This window comes from Eleutherodactylus coqui, chromosome 5, assembly GCF_035609145.1.
Source record: "Eleutherodactylus coqui strain aEleCoq1 chromosome 5, aEleCoq1.hap1, whole genome shotgun sequence".
Classification (NCBI taxonomy): Eukaryota; Metazoa; Chordata; class Amphibia; order Anura; family Eleutherodactylidae; genus Eleutherodactylus; species Eleutherodactylus coqui.
In genome coordinates this window covers 183,252,167-183,274,683 of record NC_089841.1, presented here as the reverse complement: position 1 = coordinate 183,274,683, position 22,517 = coordinate 183,252,167, and the positions used below count along the sequence as shown (strand labels likewise).

The 22,517-nt window shown below is 42.3% G+C and overlaps 1 protein-coding gene across 1 annotated transcript in view; it reads right to left on the bottom strand.

The window, feature by feature from the left end:
- Positions 1-22,517, bottom strand: part of SEZ6L (seizure related 6 homolog like) — a 387,992-nt gene that overhangs the window by 61,758 nt on the left and 303,717 nt on the right. Inside the window, exons 6-7 of the mRNA XM_066604979.1 lie at positions 14,620-14,785; positions 2,135-2,289 (exon numbers count right to left, since the gene is read on the bottom strand). Of these exons, the coding sequence (XP_066461076.1) occupies positions 2,135-2,289; positions 14,620-14,785 (321 nt within the window). The remainder of the gene's footprint in view (positions 1-2,134; positions 2,290-14,619; positions 14,786-22,517) is intronic.

The following is a 22,517-nucleotide window of genomic DNA, read 5'->3' as shown; positions in this document are numbered from 1 at the left end:
ATAATGTAGTGGGCACCCTGCTATTCACAGCGCCATAAAATACTTGGGTACAGATAGTGCTGCCTCCCTGTCTCTCCCTGTATGTGGAGACATGCTACAGTTTCTCATTCTCTGACCTATCACTAAGCAATGGAAACAAGAGAGAGGTCAACCAGAACATCATGACCGCTAGGATCAGAGAGGGAAATACTAATATCTTAGAAAATAAGTGGATTTTTACTTTAAGTAGAACAAGATGTTGCATATCAGCATTTAATAATAGCAAACTTTGTTGGGGGGAACTGGAGTTTTTCATTAAAAGGGTCACCTGGAAAGAGAAAAACTTCCCAATCCAGTCTGGGACCAGTGGTGCTGGCAAATTCACTTCCAGCCCAGTCATGGCTGATGCAGAGACATAGAAGGGAGCTGGAATTAGTTATTGAAATGAGCCAGCCAGCCAGCCTCCTGCAATGACATCACCGACAACGAGAGGAGTAGGAGGAACCGCTCTGGAAGTGGAGGTGCCGCAGTACTGGACCCGGACTGGATGGGGTAAGTTTTCCTGTTCCTGGACTTTAAAGAGATCTTCTCAGTGCAGAGATTTATGCTACATGGCTAGTGTATGTGTCAATGTCCAATCTGTGGAGGTAAGGCACCTAACAGTCGCGAGGACAAAGGGGTAGCAGTGTTAGGAAAGCAGAAAAAAGTTTGGCACCATGTTAGTCAGTAGAGAAAAATGTTATTGATGTCAGCAAAAGAAACAAAATCCTGTAGATATGATACTGGCTAAGACGGAACCAAACATTTTCCATTAAGGCCTGTTTCACATGGGCAATGCGACAGTGCTACAAATCGCATGTATGTGAAGCCCATGCTTTCCTATGGGTTCCTTCACATTACTGATGTTTTGTAGAAAGCTACATTGCAAGACAAAAAAATCGTAGGTTGCTAGAGATGCCTGCGACTTGTGATGTTTTATAGCCCTTGTTTCCCTATGAAGCTTTCCTCTCTGTTGCATCACATGAAAAGGCAGTTTTAGTGTGGTGTGATGCAAGTTTTACACAAGGAAATGCTACTGTAAGTGTCCTAAAATAAGCCCTAGCTGCATCGCTCAGCCAATCCAACGCAGCGCTTCCTGGAGGCGGGGATTTTCAAATACTTGACCAGGAAGAGATACCTGAAGACAATTGCTGGGGACTGGGGAGAAGACGCAGTGGAGCTGACAGCACTTCCAAGGTGATGTATTTGTGGTTTTTTATGCAGCTAGGGCTTATTTTCAGGATAGAGATTATATTTTTTAAGCCCCCTCCCCCTGAAAATCTTTGCACAGGGTGCTACGAAGTCGTACGACTTTGTAGCCCCACATGCGACTTTATGGCAACACAAGATGGCGATATCGCCATGAGAAAATGCAGCGATATCACATGGACCACAGATGCGATATGGCTGCAATTTTCTCACAGTGATATTGCGTCACCCATGTGAAACAGACCTAAAAAGTATCATTTTTACAAGCTTGTTTCTCCTACTGTGAGCTATAAAAAAGCAGAAAGACACTTTCCCTCTGCTTGTCATTTTCTGGAGCACACATGGTTGTCTTATAATAGTCTATGGTCAACCATGTGGCCCCTAGAAAAAGTGGGGCAGAGCTGACAAGAGAGAACGTGACAGTAGGCTGTGACTTTCTTGCACTGCTGCCGCTTGGTTTTAGTGATCAGCAGGGGTCACAATGGTTGGATCACCACCGATCAGACATTGATGGCATATCCTAAGCATACACTATTAATGTCTGTACTGTAACAATATTTGTAATGGTTAGACATGGCTGGTGCCATATCATATTTGTACAGTATAAGCACAAAGATATAACGCTGTTGTGCCAGTTTTTTGTCCTCTATATTGATTATTTTATCAGATGCAACTGATTAAAATAATTTAAATTCCATAGAAACTACTGTATTCATTTTTTCTCAGTGGAGTAACTTGTAATAAATGCCCCAGAACTTATATACTTGCTATGGACTGAAGAACATTTTGGCGGCTATCAAGTGATTATTAAGTAAACCCCTTTTTAGGCAAAATGAAAATGTTGCAAGAAAAAAAAATCAGCACGTTGATGAGATAAACAACATTTCTTACATAAAGTTTCATTTACCTTCAAAGCGAATATTGAACCCAGGGGCTGTTTTGGACTCATCTGTAGAGAATTCAATCCTAATGCAAGACCCTTCACTAATCAGACCTTCAAACGGCACAGTTTCTGTTTTTGCAGAATCAAAGAGAATCTTCCCGCTGCTGTACACTGCCAATCTAAAGGATTTAAAAGGAAAACATTAGCCTTTTGGGCCTTTTAGTGCATATTGGAGCCAAGCATTTAAAGCTGGTTCACTCTTTACTATTCTAAATATCCCTATACACATCCCAGTGCATAATATGAATAAAAGGAATCCATTGTGTATACTATGAAAGTTATGTCTCATCTCCATCATACATTCATCACTCTCAAATAAAAGGCTGCTTGGACAAGTATCAGGGTTACAAAATGACATGGGGAGCTTCAAATCAATGATATAGATAATATTAAGATGAAGAGAAGGGAATAGAAAATGTGATATAAAAGTAAGACTTATAAGAAACAGAAAAGATGGTGCAGACATGAAAATAGAAGAAAAGCAAAGAGATGCAAAATTATATCTCGATGAAGAATTTTCATTATGGCAACAAGGCAATAACATTTAAGATGATATCACAATATAAATGACAATAAAGGGCCACTCTACTGATTTTATTTTCATTCATTATGTAGCTATCCCCTAGTATATATGAGTGTGCTAGTGTAACTTTGGTTAGTTATTCCTTTCTAACTGAAACTCCTGGCCTCTTCTTCCTCAGATGGTCATGTGATCTCAATTCTGAGCAGCTTAGATTTACTTGGGTTTATGCTGACTGAAACTAGTCCGCTTGTGTTATGCTGCTGCATGGGCTACCACAGAAACTGCCAAGAGGGGGATACAAACACTTCTGTATCTGCCTGCTCATGAGAAAAGATTCGGGTGCCGGCGGGAGTAAGCGGTGTGTTGCGGGAGTGAGCAGGAGGAAGGGGGGGGGGGGTGATGGAGAAAGAGATCTCCCCCCCCCCCCCCGTCGCTCTCCCCCATCAGCACCCGAATCTTTTCTCACGAGCAGGCAGGTACTCGCTAAAGACAATACTCGCTTGCTGGATTTAGAGTATCGAGCAAATAAATTCAACGAAGCTCTTTCTTTTTGAGGGCTTTTGCTCTATCACCCCCTCTAGCCATTGGAGGCACCCCATCAATCCCACGATATTTCAGTTGACTGATGGAGTGACCGCTGTCATGGAAGTGACGAGGAATCGGCAAGTACAAATTCTTCTGGGCATCATGATTTTATACTTGAAAAAGACTCTTTCGAGTTGAATTGTTGTATGCTGACTCTGGAGGAATAAAGATAACATTTTAACTGCACTACTTATGCTGTCACCGCTGCTCTATTTCCATTTGGATGAAGTGGGTCTCATTTGGATCAGGCCTGTAATGGTGGCTTTGCATTTATACTCGTCCAGCCATATTGTGGTGAGAAGTTGTGCTGCTGGCAGGTCCCTTTTTCCATCGATCACACAGCTCCTGTCACACAGCTATAATAGAGGAGATCACAGCTCATCCTACTGACTGTATAGGTATGGTCTGTAGCTTATTTAGGTGAATATAGAATGTAGTGATAAATCAAACTGTTCTTCCAGCAGACATAAATGGTGTAGCCTCTTGCTAGTGTTATGCTGATGCATCATAGGATTGATGTAAAAATGAAACCAAAATAATCTCACAACCACAATAGGCATCAGAAAGGAGACTGCACTGCATGGAAGTGGCTGTGTTTTCACTAAAGTGGTCCTTTAATGGAAATGGCAATACTTAAGATATGAAAGGACATCTAATTTGGAAATATAATAAGAATTGCACATAAAATGGCAGTGGCGCTTGATTAAAGGGAACCGGTCACCTCCCTACAGCACCCTAAACTAAGTTATGGTGCTTTCTTGGGGAGGCGACAGGGAACCAGGTAATGTATTTTTTATACTCACCTGCTCACCGGTTTCCGCATTGAAGTCTGCATGCCGCACAAAAATCTGACTCTTTTCAGATTGCCGTGCGCACACTCTCCCATTGACCTGTATGGGAGAGCACAGGTACATGAATCTGAAAAGAGCCAGACTTCTATATGGCATGCAGACTTTAAGAGGTGACAGCGCAGGAGTCAGGGAGCAGGTGAGTATAAAATTCATTACCCGGCTCTCTGTCACCTGCCCTAACAGCACCATAGCTCATCTATAAGCTCTCCCCCTTTTAAGGACACTCATTTCCTTGAAAGGTTGGGAGATTATAGATGAGCAGTGCATATACTACCCTTATAATAATTGGCTGCTATACCTGGTTGACCGGCCTGTCAAGGTAAAGGATGCCTGGTAGGCTTCAAGTTAGAAACAGCCTGCAATGTGTATCATAGAGCATGGAGCTGAAGGCTTTATTGCAACCACAGTAACTAGCCCTCTAAGGGTTTAAACAGAGGAACGTGTTTTTGTCCCATTATGCAGCCATGAACGTCACGGCCGCATTACAGGACAAATAGAAACCATTGATTTCAATGGTTTCATTTGCACTAGCTCTTATCTCGGGCTTGAATACTATGCCTGAGAAAAGATAGGACTTTCTCTATCTTTCCCGCATTTAGTTAATACTACGCGCGGGAAAGGTAGGGCATGACCTATCTCACCGCTGTTTTTTCAAACTCCTGCGCTACGGCGCGGAGTTTGAATAGCCAGAGGAAAAGCAAAATAAACCTTGTTCATTTGCAACTAAGCTCTGTAGAGGTGAGTGTAGTTGCGCATACAGCGGTCTGCAAGCACCCTTAGTCTAGTAGTGCTCCCTTCCTATAATCCTGGCCTGTATTGCAGAACTGTGAGAAAATCAATATCATAAAAGGTTTTTAAGAATATTATATAGAGGCTGCAATATTAGGATAGATTAGCTGATCAAGTAATGGAAGCTGAATGAGACAATAATAGAAAATGGAGTAGAAAATAAGACATTTATATGAACCCAATAGTAGTCTTGTGCTAAAGTATCTATGTCTTTATTATTTTTCAATGATACACCTTTGTCCCCGACTTCCTGGTAGCATGTAGAGGTGAGCGAGCATACTCGATAAGGCAAACTACTCGAGCGAGTAGTGCCTTATTCGAGTACCTGCCCGCTCGTCTATAAAGATTCGGCTGCCAGCAGGGGGCGGGGAGCGGCGGGGAGGAACGGAGGGGAGATCTCTCTCTCCCTCTCTCCCCCCTGTTCCCGCCTGCTCACCGCCGCAACTCACCTGTCACCCGCGCCGGCAGCCGAATCCTTAGAGACGAGCGGGCAGGTACTCGAATAAGGCACTACTCGCTCGAGTAGTTTGTCTTATCGAGTATGCTCACTCATCTCTAGTAGCATGCCTTTTACACTTGCCCCCAATGTCCAGTGACCCCCTGCTAACTGAACACTGGTGGCACATCCTACGCATGTCTATGCTAAAGCTTACCCCCTTTTAAACGCAATATAATTGCTATAGTCCAACATCCCTAAGACCTTAAAATGCTGAACTAGCAGGTATTCTGGGGCAGTATTAGTACCCAATTCAAAGAAAATGCTTCAGGGGTCAAACGCACAGTATATCAATTTATATTGCAGGTTTTTGCATTTCACATTTTATAATGCATTGGGTAAAGTCTGCGATATAATCTGCAGTAAAATCAGCTGTTCAACATTTGGGGATTTTGTCACAAACTGTAGACAATTTTATACTTTGGAAAAGACATCCCGTGTGGATGAACCCTAAGGGCTCATTCGCATGGGAATATGCAATTTTGGTCCATGAAAAATGCAGTTTTCAATCCGTATTTGGTGCGAATGTGCATTTTTTATGGCCATATTGCATCCGTGTGCACTATATTTTTCGCGGAAGCAAAAAAACCACAAGAAGACCCAAGTGATGCAAGTTTTGCCACAACCAACAAAAGACGAAAAAAAATAGTGCACCTGCTGACTTTGACTGATTTCGTTCTGTGAAAACAGACCACAACCAAACAATCTGCAGTTTTTTATGTGCCATATTGTCTGCATAAAAATACAATTTATTTAAGTGGCTCCATATTCTGACTTCAGAAAATACATTCATGTGAAAAGGCCCTAACTGTTCTATTTTGCGTGACCCAAAGTGGTTAAAACTTACTGTGGGGCTGATTTTTTGAAAATTTTTACATTTTAAATTTGGATGTAAATGTAAAGGAATTTTAAGGTATAATACACGAATACTGAACGAATACATATTATAATATACATATATACTGAATGAGGGCTCAGTCAGACGGGCGTTTATTGCCGCGATTTGCGCATGCGTCCGGCGATTTTATAAAACCATTGCTTTGCAATGGTATTGGACACATGAGCGCTTTTTATGCGCTCGTCCGATAAATTATAGAACAAAAAATCGCAGATCGCACCTATCTGCGATCTGCGATTCCTGTTCTCTTCTGTATATGTGCTCAATGGGGCCGGCGGCAGCAGCGCTGACCCCATTGAGAACATATAGAAGACAAATCATTCTTCTCTGCCACAGCTGTAACAGCTGTGGCAGAGAAGAACGATGTTTGCCCATTGAATTCAATGGAGCGGCAATACAGCCGCTCCATTGAAAGCAATGGGCTGCCGGCGTGCGCGGGGTGAATTGTCGGGAAGGGGTTAAATATATAAACCCTTCCCTGCAATTCATCCTAAAATGTGTTAAAATAAAAAAAAATTGTATACTCACCTTTCCGCTGCAGCCGGAGTCCAGCCGCGGCCGCTGTCAGTTCTCCTGAACTGCTTCTTGGCACTATTCAGCCGGCAGGGATTTAAAATCCCCGCCTGCTGAATGATCTGCCTCTGATTGGTCACAGCCTGACCAATCAGAGGCTGAAAACACTCACACACCCATTCAGGAATTCATGAATGGGTGAGTGACTGCTGCCTCTCAGCGCTGAGCCAATCAGGGGCAGGTCTGACTCACACCCATTCATGAATTCATGAATGGGTGTGAGTGAGGCATGCCTCTGATTGGCTCAGCGCTGAGCCAATCAGGGGGCAGGTCTGACTCACACCCCCTTCACACCCACTGCAGGACGGCCGCTCGGAGCTCCGGCTGCAGGCAGGTGAGCATACAATTTTTTTTTATTTTTACACATTTTAGGATGAATTGCAGGTAAGGGCTTATATATTTAAGCCCTTACCGACAATTCATCCCGGGCTCGCCTGCAGCGCATTGCTTTCAATGGAGACGGCTGTATTGCCGTCTCCATTGAATGCAATGCGCTGGACAGCTCCGGCCCGTTTCTAATGAAACGCGTCTAGGAGCAGATTTTCGGGCGATTTGCGGGCGACTTGCGCACACCGGTCACGCGATTTGCGGATGCGCATCCGTCATGCGATCCGCAAATCGCGCGAAAAAACGCCCGTCTGACTAAGGCCTGACTCAAATAAAGTGAATAAATAATATATAAACAACATCCTGTTATTTGTTGCCTTAGGTCTAGCACCGATAGTTTGTCTGACCTGCATTTAGTTTTGGTGATGCTCAGTAATGACTATTGATTTCTAACAAACTGCACTATGTAAACAGGCTAACTTAATTAGATGCCTACAATGGCAGAACCAGAGAGCAGCGCTGCATACTAGAGCAAGACTGAAGGAAAATGGAAATCTTTTCAGCGGAGTGTATTGCACTTATGTTCTATAGAGCCAATATTTTTAAAGTATTCACAAAGTTTTGCAACTTTTTTAATTGAGCGTTTCGACTGATGCTAAAACATTTTCTAGATTCCTGGACTTATGTATGGGAAATAATTTTAAAGCTTTTCCACATACAACAATATATTATACTTTCAAGATACTGGATTATGACACTTATTATTTAACATACTAAATTCTCAGGAGATTATGCATTTGACAGGTAGAAGTTTAAGGAGGTACTGAGGTGATGTATAAGTCTAGAAACTGGACTCTTGGGTCTGGAAAATTAGACTGTTGGGGGCCCAGTGGTTCAGTGTTGGTCAGCCCTTTTGAAAAGCGCCCACACTGGGCTGAAACGTTGCATTTTATGACTGAGATCGTAATAAAGGAAGCACCTCTTGGTGCAATGCAATTCTTTTAAAGAAAAAAATCCCTGGTGTGCTGCTTCTACTACCTTCTTTTGGACTATATTCACTGGGATCTAAGGAGTCTTTGATCCATTGGAGCGAGCACCCCCATAGGCCCTCCCTGTATTGATCAAGTGAGTGAGAGTGGGTACTACTGTGCTGCTGGTCTTCTTGCGTTTTGGTCAGCACGGTAAATCAGTTACCGGCAATGTTGCCGGCATCACTGCAATACTGGGTTAAGATCCAACCAAGGGCGATATCTGTATGGAGTTTGTATGTTCTCCTTTTGTGTGTGTTGGTTTCTCTAGATACTAGGAACAAGTTTTTGATATATAAGTAACAGGAACTAAATAAAATTGGTTACGCCCTTTCATCTAACTTCCATCCTACAGTCCTGGCACTGTACTTTCCAGAGGCCAACATTTTCTCCATATGTTTTCTTTAGCTGAAACCAGGTTTGATTCTGCAGAAGAGGCTTTAATATTTGTTCTTGCTTTTGGCAAAATACATATGGAAGGAAGACACGACATGCATATAAAAGCTCATACATTGATATATAAAAATACACATAACTCAACTTTTGGAGATGGGGAAAGATACTACAGTACCCCCATAGTAGAGATGAAAACAGAGGAGCTCTTCTGTTCCTTATAGCTAGGCAGAACACTCAGTGTTCACTGCTCGTGTACAGGGCCAGTTTTTTGGAAAATGGAACCCAGGGCCAAAATTGCATTAAATGGTCATAAGTTTCACATTTTGGCTCCACATATTGCCAACAGTCAGTAAAAGTGGGGGGCTTTTACCCAGAATCTTTAATGAAACATATGTGTTTGTAATTTTTTTATTGAGAGGTACTATATAGATAGTATATCTATCTATCTGTTTAGTTGGGGCCAACTCTTGGACACCTTATGGATCAGCCCCCTCCATGCGGTTGTTTTGTGCTTCTTTCAGTTCAATCATTTGCATGTTGGTGTCAACTGTGATATCATCAAGCCAGCGTGTTCCTTGGTGGCCAGGTCTACTTTTGCCACCGACCACTCCAAGCATTATCGATGTTTCTAACAAATTAGCTCACATTATATGGCTGAATTACGAGAGTCTCTGTTTCATACTTTTTCCCTCCAATGAAAACTTTTGTTTTATGTGGTCTAGAACTATGTTGTTTGGGATCTTGGAGGTCCAAGGAATTTGTAGGACTTTCCCTCAGCACCAATCTTAGTATCTAACCAAACTAAAAATGTTGGCTGCCCGATTTTTGGCAAAATTGCTTACAAAACACAACATATGTGCGCATTTCTGTCCAGATATCATGTTAGTTTCCTGACACTCCGCTTGATTTATGCTGTAGCTTCTATGGCATTTGCTATTAATTTTGCATGAGTCCCGATGTACAGCTCTTTATCCTTAGTGGTTCTCCTTTCCTTATAAATAAGGAATTAAAAATATCGATATTTGATTAAAACATAACTGAACGCAAATATTCATTCTGCATATGACTCATTTTCCCGTGAAACTAAATGTATTTTTCTAATCTGACTTAAGGCATATGACATATTTTTCCCAGTCTCCTGTCTCAGCTAAACCCCAGAAGGCTGAAACCTCTAAAATTAAGTATATCTAATATGTAAATCTACAGCTCTGCTTGAGTTTTACTTTCTCTAGTTTCTGCACGGGTTTATCATTTCCATCTAGAAAATATTATACTTTTTGGATTAACTCCTCAGCAGCCAATAGATGAGAAAATATATATGCATATATGAAGAACATAGATATATGGTGTATTTTATATATTATATAGAATTAGTAAAAAAACAACAAATACAACAACAATGTACGGTATATATATATATTGGTAATCTAGTAAGATAATTAATTAGGAATAATTTAGTCTTAAATTACTACTGTTATTGATGGCTGCCATCTAGCAGAGTCGCAATGGCCAGCTTTGGAAAAATCTCTGATTCCAGCTGTTCAATCCTCAAGATGTCGCAGTCAAGAGTGATTGTGACATCACAAGTGATGGGGGGAGTTCCTGTCCCCTGCACTGGATTAGGTAGGACTCACCAGAAACATTTTAAAGCTCAGAAACATTAGACGCTGTACATACGAGACTTTCCTGGTGGATTTATCTAATGTGACATTTTACCAGAGGACACCCTCTAGACATTTGTGGTTTTTCTATTATGAAGATGATGCTTATTAATATTTTCTTGCTTGGCGTGTAACTTCATAAGGCAGAACTGCAATATCTTTGACAAGTGGTTATACCACTGTTTCTTAACCCCTTAGTGACCAGCCTATTTTATGCCTTAATCACCAGGCGATTTTTATTGTCGCTTTCTAAGAACCATAAGATTTTTTTTTCTACTTAGCCATATGTAGACGAGTTGTATTTTTTTAATTGCCCCAACTTTGGGGTACGTAAAATGTATTGATTAAGTTTTAAAAATGTTTTGAGGCGGATGAATTTCCCCTCCCAAAAATGCCACCATTGTTTTTTGGGTTCTGCGCTGGTAAAAAAGATAGAACAGCAAGTGCCAACTCACCTGTCAGCTCCGTGCTGCTGTCCATTGTGCTGACCCCAGGCTCCTATGGGAGCCATGGCAGCACTCTGCTCGCAGCACGGACATGTGAATGGGCTGCTCCATGGAGCAGCTTGTTCACCGCAGAATTCCTGCATGTCAGGAGCGTGGTTTACACGTTGTTGTAGTAGCGTGTAAACCACGCTCGTCTGAATGTACCCTAAGGCTAGTTTCAGGTAAAGGACACACTCCAAGGGGTTTAATATGCCATAGAAATTAACTAGAAAAGTGTGCCAAACATTAAGCCAAAGTCGACTCATGTGCCAAAATTTGCACCAAATTTTGTTGCAGTGGAATTGTGCATTTACTTATTGGCTGACACTTTCATATAAAAAAAAGGACACTTGTCTGTATTATAGATGCAGAAATGTGGCTGTAGTAAGCTTGTAAAAAAGGGAACCCAAGGTTTAGACAACGAAAAATATAAATAAAATACTTTATACTAATTAAAACTTTTCTGGTAGTCTAAGGAAGTGGAGGGGCTATTAATGTTGAATGTATAAGTACATGCTACTACTCACCCTTTAAGTGCTGTTGGCTTAGCATATCAAATGTTTTCATTGCCAAGTGTTACTATACATGGAGACCTGGTCTGGGCAGCATTTTTTACAATAATTCCATTGCATGTGGACCTTAGGTTTCATGTAAATGCTGGTGTTATATAAAATGACTTCATGGTTGTATACTACACACACGGGAATATGATGAATAGGAATGGAGTGTGATGTCGTGTGCAGTAGCAGTGCCGCCAGTATGTACTGTACTGTAGGTGTAGGGTAGTAAAAAAACATATGTATGAGCGAATAATAGGCAGTAGAGCAGTACATTAAAATTAAGATACCATTCTTTCAAGCTGGCCGACCACCCCGATCTGTCATCCTACATCTGCTCTGCTATTGGCTTACTAGAAACTGTACAACTTGGTTCTCTGTTCAGTGCGCCCAGGTGGAATTTGGCTTTCCACACTCACAACAGGCTGCAGGAATATGCCAGTCCTATAGAGGAGTCAGTGTATGCCGCAGCAGACAGTTTTCCATGGGAAAAGTCTCAGGAAAGTAAGGCCACCACTGAAGGCAGCAGTGATCCGTGCAAAAGTCGGTCCCTGGATAATAAGACGCTGTGGGAGCTGGGCGGGGGGCAAGCTTTTAGCCCTCATAATGATTAGGCAGAGCGCTTTATGAGTCCTCTGTCTGATCATCTTGACTGCTGGGCTTCTTTGACTGCAGACTATAAGACTCAGATACTTTGTAGCAAGGGTTTCTCTTGATAAAAATTATGTATTATATAGTCTAAAAAATATGGTATTTTAACTTTTACTATACAGATCAACATTTTAGTCTATGCCTCCTATTCATTGGGGCAATGATCCTAGATTGGCAAATTTATAAAGTAATATTACTAGAAATTAGCATTTTAAATATTCATTTCTAGGTAGAAAACTTTAACTGATTTGTTATGAAAATTCCAGATTTCTTGTTATATAATAGTGCTTTTTATTAAGTAAGCAGAGCAAAAAAAAAAATCTATTATTTAAGAAGTCTAGTTCCGTTACCTGAAATAACTCTAATTAGTATAAGTAGCTTGCTTGCTAGGCAGGCAGCTGTCAGGGCAATTGTATTCTGTGCAGTATGTTTTGCAGATAGCAGATAATTTGATTTGAATTCTATCTACCCTCCCTCTCCGAAAGTACTAGAACAGCAGGTGCAACATCCATTGCGGAAGCTTGTTCAATCAGTTCACTTGTAACAAGTACAGAGATTATGGGAGTAACGTTAAACAAATGGCCTCGATCATTTCATGGGAGTGGGTGATAAGTCTGAAATCACACAATGAAAAATCGTTCTTCAGCATTACTTTTCAGATATGGTTGCCAAAATTTTCCCACGGCTCACTAACAAGGATGCTTCTCTCCAAGCCAAGCTATTTTTGCTTAAAGGGATTGTCTAGTTTAGAAAACCCATTTACAACTACTGTACCCTATAAGGAATTCCGAGTTACATGGTGAGAGACAGTAGGTTCCCCATCCAGAATGGTCATCTATTAGCCAAAGCAGAGAGTGGATGTAAAGAGCATCTCTTGCTTTAGAGACCCATTACAGCTCTGCACTACTTGGACAGCCAGTGACTGCAGGGCATTGAGTGATATCACAGGAGGGGGCAGAATTTTGGTAGCTTCTCCTGTAGAGTCTATCAAAATGCAGCAATTGTTATTTCCAGTGTTGGTAAAGGAGTTCTTGATTAGTAAAACATGTAAGGGGTGGCTGAAATAAGTCGCCTACGGTCATGTACCGCCCCCCTTTGCCAAGTATTTGTCTGAACGGAACTGTAGTGTAGTCTAGTGGACTGAAAATGTGCCAGGGAAGTGAAATGAGCACCTTTATTTTAATGCAATATTACCATGTTTCTCCATTTCCGTGCACCGTTCCTTTAATATTAATAATTCTGATAACTGTCAGTACCGTTCTGCTTACAAAAGGCTGTATATCTGCATATTGCTGTTCTCGCTTACTGTGGAAGGACCTTAGCAGCACATGTTGAGGTTGGCCGATCCTGAAGCTGTAAGCAATGCTGAGGTCTATTTTATGTGCCTGGGTTGAGTTGTCACCCAGTTGGAGAAAAGTCTACAGCAAATGTCATATGCGGTTTTAATGGCTGCATGAGATTGACTAGACTCTACAAGTATCATCTAACCTGGTCTGTGAGCATCGGATGTGTGTCCAGAAAGGGAAGCTTGCTTAAGTCATAGATACTAGAATCCTGTGGGTGATAACCTGCTACTCTAGTCTCTTGACAGGGATGACTGTAGGCTTGATTAGAACTGCTGTGCTTGAGAAGAAATCTCCACCTGAAACTTCCTGGATAGTTGAAGCAGTTAAAGGGGATGTCCAGTGTTCGAAAAACATCGCTGCTTTCTTCCAAACACAGCACAACCCTTGCTCATGGGTTTTCTCTGGTATTGCAGCTCAGCCCCATTCATCTAAATGGAGCTGTGCTCTCTGGACAAGGGTGGTGCCATGGTTAGAAGAAAGAAGCCATGTTTTTTTTAACCAAGCACAACCCCTTTAAAAACCATTACTTGAAGATACTGTTCTTTGGGCTATTCAAGCCATGGAGAAACTGATGAGTAACCAGAGACTGTTTGGGTGTGAACTAGTGGCTCCATTTTAGTTCTGTTTAAGTAATTTGCAATGTGTAGGTAACATAGTGTGAAACCACTAAGGCTCCAGTGAAATTATGTTATAGCTTCCATCCTGGTGTTTCATCTAGATCAATGAAAACAGCCAGTTGAAAGCTTGGTTGGAAGCATAGGCTGTCATTACAAAATAAAGACCAAAGCTACAAAGTTTGATTTCCATTTCAAGCAGATTTCCATTCCTTTCCCGTTGGATAGAATAGTGTAGTTGACTATTGCAGCTTCAGTCTCTGTTTTAGTAATCACAACCTGTGGTTCCATCTAGGATTCCATCTAGATGTTCTTTTCAGTGTTCTAGATGGAACCCTGGAACAGAGGCTAAAATGCAGTGTGAATATAGTCTGAGCTATGCTTGCCCATTAGGCCATCTTCAGCTTCCAGAAACAGACAAAAATCAGCAAACATAGCCGAGGGGGCATAGTGCCCAGGTGAGAGGCAGATGTGGCACTAAACAAGCCCTTTAAGGGTCTAATGTACTGTATATAGTGCACTATAGAAACTTGCATCTGAGATTAAAAGAATGAAAGAAGTAATTGTCTGGTATGTTGTGTGATCCTAGCGGGTCTGTAGTAGTTCTGGTCGTTTCATGAAATTTAGAAATTATAATCTAGCAACATTCTTGAATCTCATAATGATTACCTGTCTTTTTCAGTCAAAATGAACTTCTCAAAATGCAGATGTAATTTCTGTCCTCCTGGAGCATCTATGGTCCATGCACAGAAGAGATTGTTGCTGTAGTTGCTTGGGAAGTTTGGGGACAGGACTCTTCCGACAGTGGCATTTTGAACTCTTCCTCCACAAGGAGCTAAAGAAAGATATGAAGATACATTGAACTCAATAATAAAACAGAATGCAATAAACTCCTACACTTCAAGCGGTGTCTGCATGCAGCATGTTATATCTATGCAGGGAGATTGGGCTCTGTAGCAGATAGTAAAGCTCTGACCACTGTAATTATATATCAAAGGGAGTCAGCAGTTTTTCATCGCCCAACCAGGAGAACGCTCGACTGTCAATCAGAGATATGAAGCAGCTCACTGGTCAGAAGGCAAAGCACTTGAACCCAACATCAAACCTTCAGATTTCTTAAGGGAGCAGCATACAGGGGTATAAGATTTTCACAGTCTTGCTGATGATACAATGGCCAAGAGGTAAGTATATCTCTCTTTTCCCCGACCCTACATAGTGCTACCTGCAGTTTTGCAGATACAAAACTGCTGACAGAATCCCTCGAAAGGGGATGTCCGAGATCCATAACCAAGGTTAAGTTAACTATTTAAGCTACCATTAATATGTTTGTGCTTTTTTGTGGATCCGCAGTTTAGTAACATGCCCCCAATGTCAAAGTGTCCAAATTTCCATTATTGTCCCATACACAATGTAGGAATCTGTGGCTTGGTGTATATGTGTCCGTCAGCTGCTGCATCAGTGCCAGTGAACTGCGCATGAGCAGGCACCTGGGAGGAACACTGGTGCATGCACAATTCACCGCCAGTGATGCAACAGCTGATGTACCCATATATGCTGAACTGCATAGGCTTATGGATGACATCAACAGAAATTTGGTGATTTTAATTGCTGGGGCACGTCACTGTCATGGGATGGGACATATTTTTAATAGTAAGCCTGTTACAAAGATGTTAATAGTAGCATAAATAGATAGCTAAACCTTGGTTACGGATCTCAGATAACCCCTTTGAGAAACAATGACCAATAACTCTACAACTATATTTACACTGGCATTAGGTTTAGAGATGAGAGAACGTACTCGTTTAGAGCGATTTCGCAATCGAGCATCACTATTTTCAAGTATCTGACTACTCGGGTGAAAAGATTCGGGGGGCGCCGGGGGTGAGCGGGGAGTTGCAGAGGGGAGTGGGGGGGGAGAGAGAGAGAGAAAGCTCCCCCCTGTTCCCCACTGCTACCCCCCGCTCCACCACGCCGCCCCCCGGCGCCCCCCGAATCTTTTCACCCGTGTAGCCAGGTACTCGAAAATAGCGATGCTCGATTGCGAAATCGCTCATCTCTAATTAGGTTACATTCTTTCAGGTGCTCCCAATGTGCAGAATCATGTAGTCTGCAGGCTTATTCTTCCAGTACAATGCCCCCTTCCCCTTAAAAAACTCGACCGACCAATTATCCATAGCATCATCCATTCCAAAACAGACCTATCATATGTGTCATCAATCATGTTAGAACATATGATTCCAATTTGAACAGTGTCTTACATGGAAATGTATTGGAGGTGGCATACTTTACAGGTATTTATGCCCCACATAGGAGTCATAATTGTATGTCCCTTATATACTTTGCATGAATTTCTACTTGTAAGCACCTCATTATTTCTGCTTCATAATCCCTTTTCAGCTTTAAATTCTTTAGCAATTAAAAAAGTTGAAGTTTGAACCAGCTGGCTTTATTTAATTACAGGCGCAGTCAATGTTTTTCTGAAATGTGCCTATACAGGGAATTTCATCTGTTAGACATATTTAACAAGCAGGCAAGCTATACAACTTTTCTTCTGCTATCTCAAAGAATAGTTTGGATAAAGTTCGATGAATTACAAAATATCAGTCAACCATTTCTGTCTTTGATTTTTACAAATCCGTTATGAAAAGATTAGAGATGAGCGAACGTACTCGTTTCGAGTACTTACGCACCCGAGTACCGCCATTTTCGAGTACTTCAGTACTCGCGCGCAAAGATTCGGGTGGCGCCGGGGGGCGGGGAGAGGCGTGGCGGTGCGGGGGGTAGCAGCGGGGAACAGGGGGGAGCCCTCTCTCTCTCCCTCTCCCCCCCACTCCCCACTGCTACCCCCCGTGCCGCCAAGCCGCCCCCCGAATCTTTGCGCGCGAGTACTGAAGTACTCAAAAATGGCGGTACTCGGGTGCGTAAGTACTCATAACGAGTATGTTCGCTCATCTCTAGAAAAGATCTTCAGAAATCAAACATATTTTCATATTGGATAGAGTATACCCTCATTTTATCCCCCTATAGATAAATGGATACATTTTTCAGTTTGTAAGTATCGTAGAACTAATTAAGGCTTGACTACAATTTGAAATGAATCGACAAGTAAACCAACTAAGACTTACCCAATTAGAATATTTTGGATAGTATTGTCTTTGAAGATGTTTTGTCCGTCAGGCCTAGCTACCCTACACATGTTCACAACCCATCAAGGAAAATGTTCTACCGAGGACTATTGTGAAGAAGTTTGATGCATAAATGCAAATACCGTAGAGAGTCATATGCACTCCATGAGCTGGCAGGTGGTACCTCCATGTAGCACTATATTATAGCTATATTTTCCCCTGTAAGTAATGCTAGTAGGGGAGAATATCTCTGTAACATGGCATCAAAAGGATTTATTTTCAGTCAAATTAATACAGAGGCCAACAGAAAAATTTCTCACTAGACCTGTATAAAATCTGAGGCATGTGGTATACCTCTGTGCTATATTATGGCTCCGTACAACTCAGAGGAAGCCTGTAGATGTAATACAGTTATGTGTCTGAGCCTCAAGTGTGGAAACAACATCACACAGAAGTAGCATCCAATAATGGTGTCAGGTTAGTGTGGATCAATGAAGAAGCAACTAACAGTTTGAAAATGGCTTTAGGCAGGAAAGTTCATATTGTGAGGCCAATGAGAATCAGAGTGATTGAATTTTGAAGAATGATGAAAAGAACCTGAGTTCTGGCAGGCATCTGTACCAAAGAGGCAGACTATTGGGCCATTACAAGGATGTGTACATGTGTTTCATCGACTACAGCACGGCATTTGATTGTGTCAAAAATGACAAGCTTTGGAAGTATCTGAAGCAAATGGGCGTCCCAGAACATATTGAACAGCTTATAAGGTCGCTTTACAACAACCAAGAAGCAACAGTCAGGACTGCTTATGGAAAACAGGATTGGTTTGGAATCGAGAAAGACGTACGGCAAGGCTGCATTCTATCACCAGTCCTTTTCAATCTGTATGCAGAAATGATCATCAGACGATGCAATTTGGACGAATTAGAAATTGGAGTCAAAATTGGTGGTAGAAATGACAACAACCTTCGAAATGCAGATGACACCACCCTGCTTGTGGAAAGTGAAGGGACCTGGAATACCTTATCCAATGAGTGCAAAAGGAAAGTGAACGCATGGGATTGTACCTCAGCAGCAAGAAAACAAAAGTCATGACCGCGGTAGGCAACGGTACAGTGAACATAAAAATGAACAACAAAGACATCGAGTCGGTCCAACATTTCATCTTCCTTGGATCCAAAATCGATTACAATGGGCAATCTGGATCTGAGATCAAGGGACGGATTACGCTTGGTAGGAATGCAAAGCAAGGAATGGAAAAGATCTAGAAAAGCAAGGATATTAGTATTGCAACAAAAAACAGACTGGTCAATGCAATCGTCTTTCCCATAACAACGTAGGGTTGTGAAAGTTGGAAGCTCAGGAAAACACACAGAAGGAAATTTGATGTGCTTGAACTCTGGTGCTGGAGGAGAATGCTGCGGATACCTTGGACTGCCATGACAACGAGCAAGGTAGTGCTAGATCGCGTCAAATCGTAAATATCACTAGAGGGCAAAATCATCAAACAGCGGTTCTCTTTTTTTGGCCATGTGATGCGCGCTAACTCACTGGAAATAGTGACAGAATTCAGAATTCAGGATACAAAGCAAACACTGGACATACGAACAAAGAGATTTTTATTACAACTGATAATGGCAGGGAAATATACTTATGCAAGGGTAATAAATAGGGATGAGCGAGTATACTCGCTAAAGCACTACTCGCTCGAGTAATGTGCTTTAGCCTAGTATCTCCCTGCTCGTCCCTGAAGATTCGGGAGCCGCTACAGCTGACAGGTGAGTCGCGGTGGGGAGCAGGGGAGAGCGGGCGGGAGAGAGGGAGAGAGAGATCTCCCCTCTGTTCCTTCTCGCTCTCCCCCGCAGCTCCCCGCCCCACGCCGGCCCCCGAATCTTCAGGGACGAGCAGAGAGATACTCGGCTAGGGCACATTACTCGAGCGAGTAGTGTTTTAGCGAGTATACTCGCTCATCCCTAGTAATAAACAGTTGGTAAATGTTGAATAATTTTAATGCTTCGCCCTACAGTCCTGACTATCATTAGGTATCACAAGACTTAGTGTACACGTTTCTACAAGAAGAACTAACTCACAGGTGGCAGTATGCCATACACAGTCTCTATTTAACAAAGGAATTGTACAAAAAGTTTGCCCACAGAAGGCCAATAGATGTGTTTTTGGTATAAAGTTTCAGGAAAGCTCTGTCTTATCTTAAGCAAAGTATAATAGCTAATAAAGGTGCTCGTATCCAACTGTATAGAATTGTATGCCTCTATTAAGCAGGCCTGCTTACTATCTCATGCTGTTTACTCATGTGCACATGCTTGACTTTTATTGAGGACCATCCTCACTTACATCTCTGAGGCAAAGGATTTCTAACAAACTTTCCTGGTTCTGGGTCAACACTGTCAAGGCACACTGCAGCACTCTGTTGATGCTCCAGTCTTGACTCCACTGCAGAACTCTGCCATCCACGCTCAGTTCAGCAACATTAGCTTCCTGGATGCAGGGGCATCTCAGGCAGTGACAAACAGAACCCACAATCGCTGAGCTGCCCCCTTGTCTCATGTGGCTGCACAATGTTCTTTACTGCATGTTTAGCCCCTTTGCACTCAGCAGTAGTTCTCTGGCAATGACTTTCTTCTGCCACTGTGTCCTAGTCTTCAGTCCTGATGGCTCACTCTGTGATGCAGCACACTCAGAACCTGGCCTAACTCTTCCTGTTTCCTCTCCAAGGGACACGTGATCTGCCTTGCCAATCAGTTAATTAAACATGCAAAACAGCACTTTTTCCTGTCATTTGCCCTACTGACTACTAGGTAGCACCAAAAGATCACATTCACATAAACCATGCATTCATTATATTACTCCATTCAGTTTTATTACTGCATGATGATTCCTGTGGAATTAATGCAGTGTAAATAACCACAAAATACTCATAACACTCACCTACCCCTCTACACTCCAGTGAAGCTGAAATGCTAGCAATTATGGAGCTAAGAGAAAACCGGTACCCCAAGGGTCATAGAAAGAAGTGTGAAGGGAGATACAAACACCAGACCTTCTGTTCTGGGTGGTAAAATCTGACACCAGAATGTTGGAAGGTTATAGCTGTGGCGTGGTTTGTGAGTTGTAAGACATGTTTACTACAGAGTTGATGTAAAGTTTGCATCTGTTTGATATTTGGAAATGTCACAATTTTGAAAATTTTAGAAAACATGTAAAGCTTGAGCTTAAGAACACTTTGAACACATTCTGCAGACTATTGTACATGAGCATAGCCCAGTGACAGTATTGATAGAACTATCAGACTATATTCTCTGTTATTATGTTGAAATAGCAATTACTAGCTAGTGCAACGAATTCCATGATCTGTTACAAATCGAGCTTCACTTGCAGACATCCACAAAGCTGCAGTAGCTGTTTTCTATGGGAGGTTCCGGGGATGATCTTTTATGCTCATACTGTAATGTGAACTCTGAGGCTATTCTGCAATGCATTATATGGCATTGGCAAAGGTAAATTTACATAGACACTGCAAAAATATTGGTTAAATTGCTTCTGAGCATACTATCTAGAGATTGATGATATGCAGATTTGAAGATGCCTTTTAGCCTTTTATTATGTGGAGAGTGTGTGTGTACTAAAACAGGGTGAACCACTTCAAAGCACTAAGAATGCTCCTGCATCATTCATTCTTTAAAAGATCGTTCAGCATTAGAAAAATACGGCAGTTTTACTTTCTAAAACAGCACCATAGCTATCTGCAGGTTGTGTGTGGTATTGCAGCTCAACCCAATTCATTTCAGGTATTATTGTATCTTGACGCCACCAGGAAGTCCTGGTGGAGCCAAGATTGACAGGGGGGTGACGCACCGTGTACGTGATTGGCTGCTGAGGTGATTCGGCTGTAGGTCCTGGAAGGGCACTAAGGAATCCCAGATGCAAGGTGCTTCCCAGGCGGTGGACAACTATTGCAGACTACAGCTTCCCCGGCGGCAGCGAAGTGCAGACTGCGGCAGCATTGGGAGCAGTGAGTGGGGAGCGGCCGTCAGGGAGGATACAGGCGGCAGGCAGCAGGGGGCACGAAGCTGACAGTCGGCTGACAGAATGCAGCACAGAGCCGGCGGCCGCCTGTTTTTCCCGGCGGAGGATCAGAAGGGCGGAGTGTGGCAGCATTAGGAGCTGTGAGCTGTAAACTGTGAGCAGGGGATTGGTCGTGAGGGAGCACAGAGGAGTCGGGTGCCACAGTGCCAATTGCTGCAGCATGTGCATTGCTTTGGGCCTGGCCTGCAGGCTTAGGGTGAGGATTAGTTTTCTTTCTCGGCTTACATTATTAGATGTTAATGCTGCCATGTTACAGCGGTGACATGGCAGCATTTACAGCTCGTAATGTAAGCCTAACAATAAAAGTACCCCTCGTCTTAAGGTTGCAGGCCAGGCACAAAGCAATCCACACTGTGCCGCTAGAACCTTCCAGCCTTGACCCTATCGGGAGCTAGGGGTGTGACAGGGGCGTTTCCACTGTCAAACCCCTAGCCTCCGGTGGCGTCAAGATACAATAATACCTTCATTTCAATGAAGCTTAGCTGCAATACTAGACAAAACCCATGGTTAACTATGGAGCTGTTTCTGGAAGAAAGTAACAATGTTTTTCCAATCCTGGACACCTTGCTTTGAACACCCCTATTTCTGGCTATAAACTTGCCATGCTCAGGCTGGCTCTATGTGCTTGTGGATCTTTGGACAACGGACTCACAATATGTTATCTATCTACCCCATCCTAGATTGACAAAAATAACGCATGTTCACCCAAATCATCATCGATTTCCTTAAGCAGTCGCATCTGTCCAATTTTGCATGGTCCTTTAATGGTATGAGGTATACATACACGATGCTCCCATAATTAGAATGCTACTATTTATGCATAATCAATAGGGTTCTATTGCACATCCAAGATCCTTTCCCCACTTTTTCACAAAGGCAGAGTCCCAATCAAGGGTATTCCCCATAATCTCTTAGTAAATCTTAGATAGACATCTAGGCGGAGGTGATTCCTTTGTAAACAATGTTTCATAAGGAGTAAGTGGAGTCATGAAACTTGTGCAATTAGATTTAAGAAAATGCGCTAATTGCATATATGAGAACCATGTCAGTAATTTTTCGATTTGTGCTGCTCTTAGCTCCTCATATGTTGGTACCCTTATATTTCTCAAAATCTGATACATGATAATGTCATTTGTTATGGACCAACCCAGGAAGTTGGAAGTCTCACTAGCAAAAGCAAAATCCGGATTACAAAATAAAGGGGTTAATAGCCCCTTCTTCTTGGGCAATGCAAATTTTATCACTGCATTGTCCCATAATTTCAGAAAATCTACCTCAAAAGGCAAACTCTTAATAGTACTGAGTCTCAATGTTAGCACCAGTCAGAGTAAACCCCCT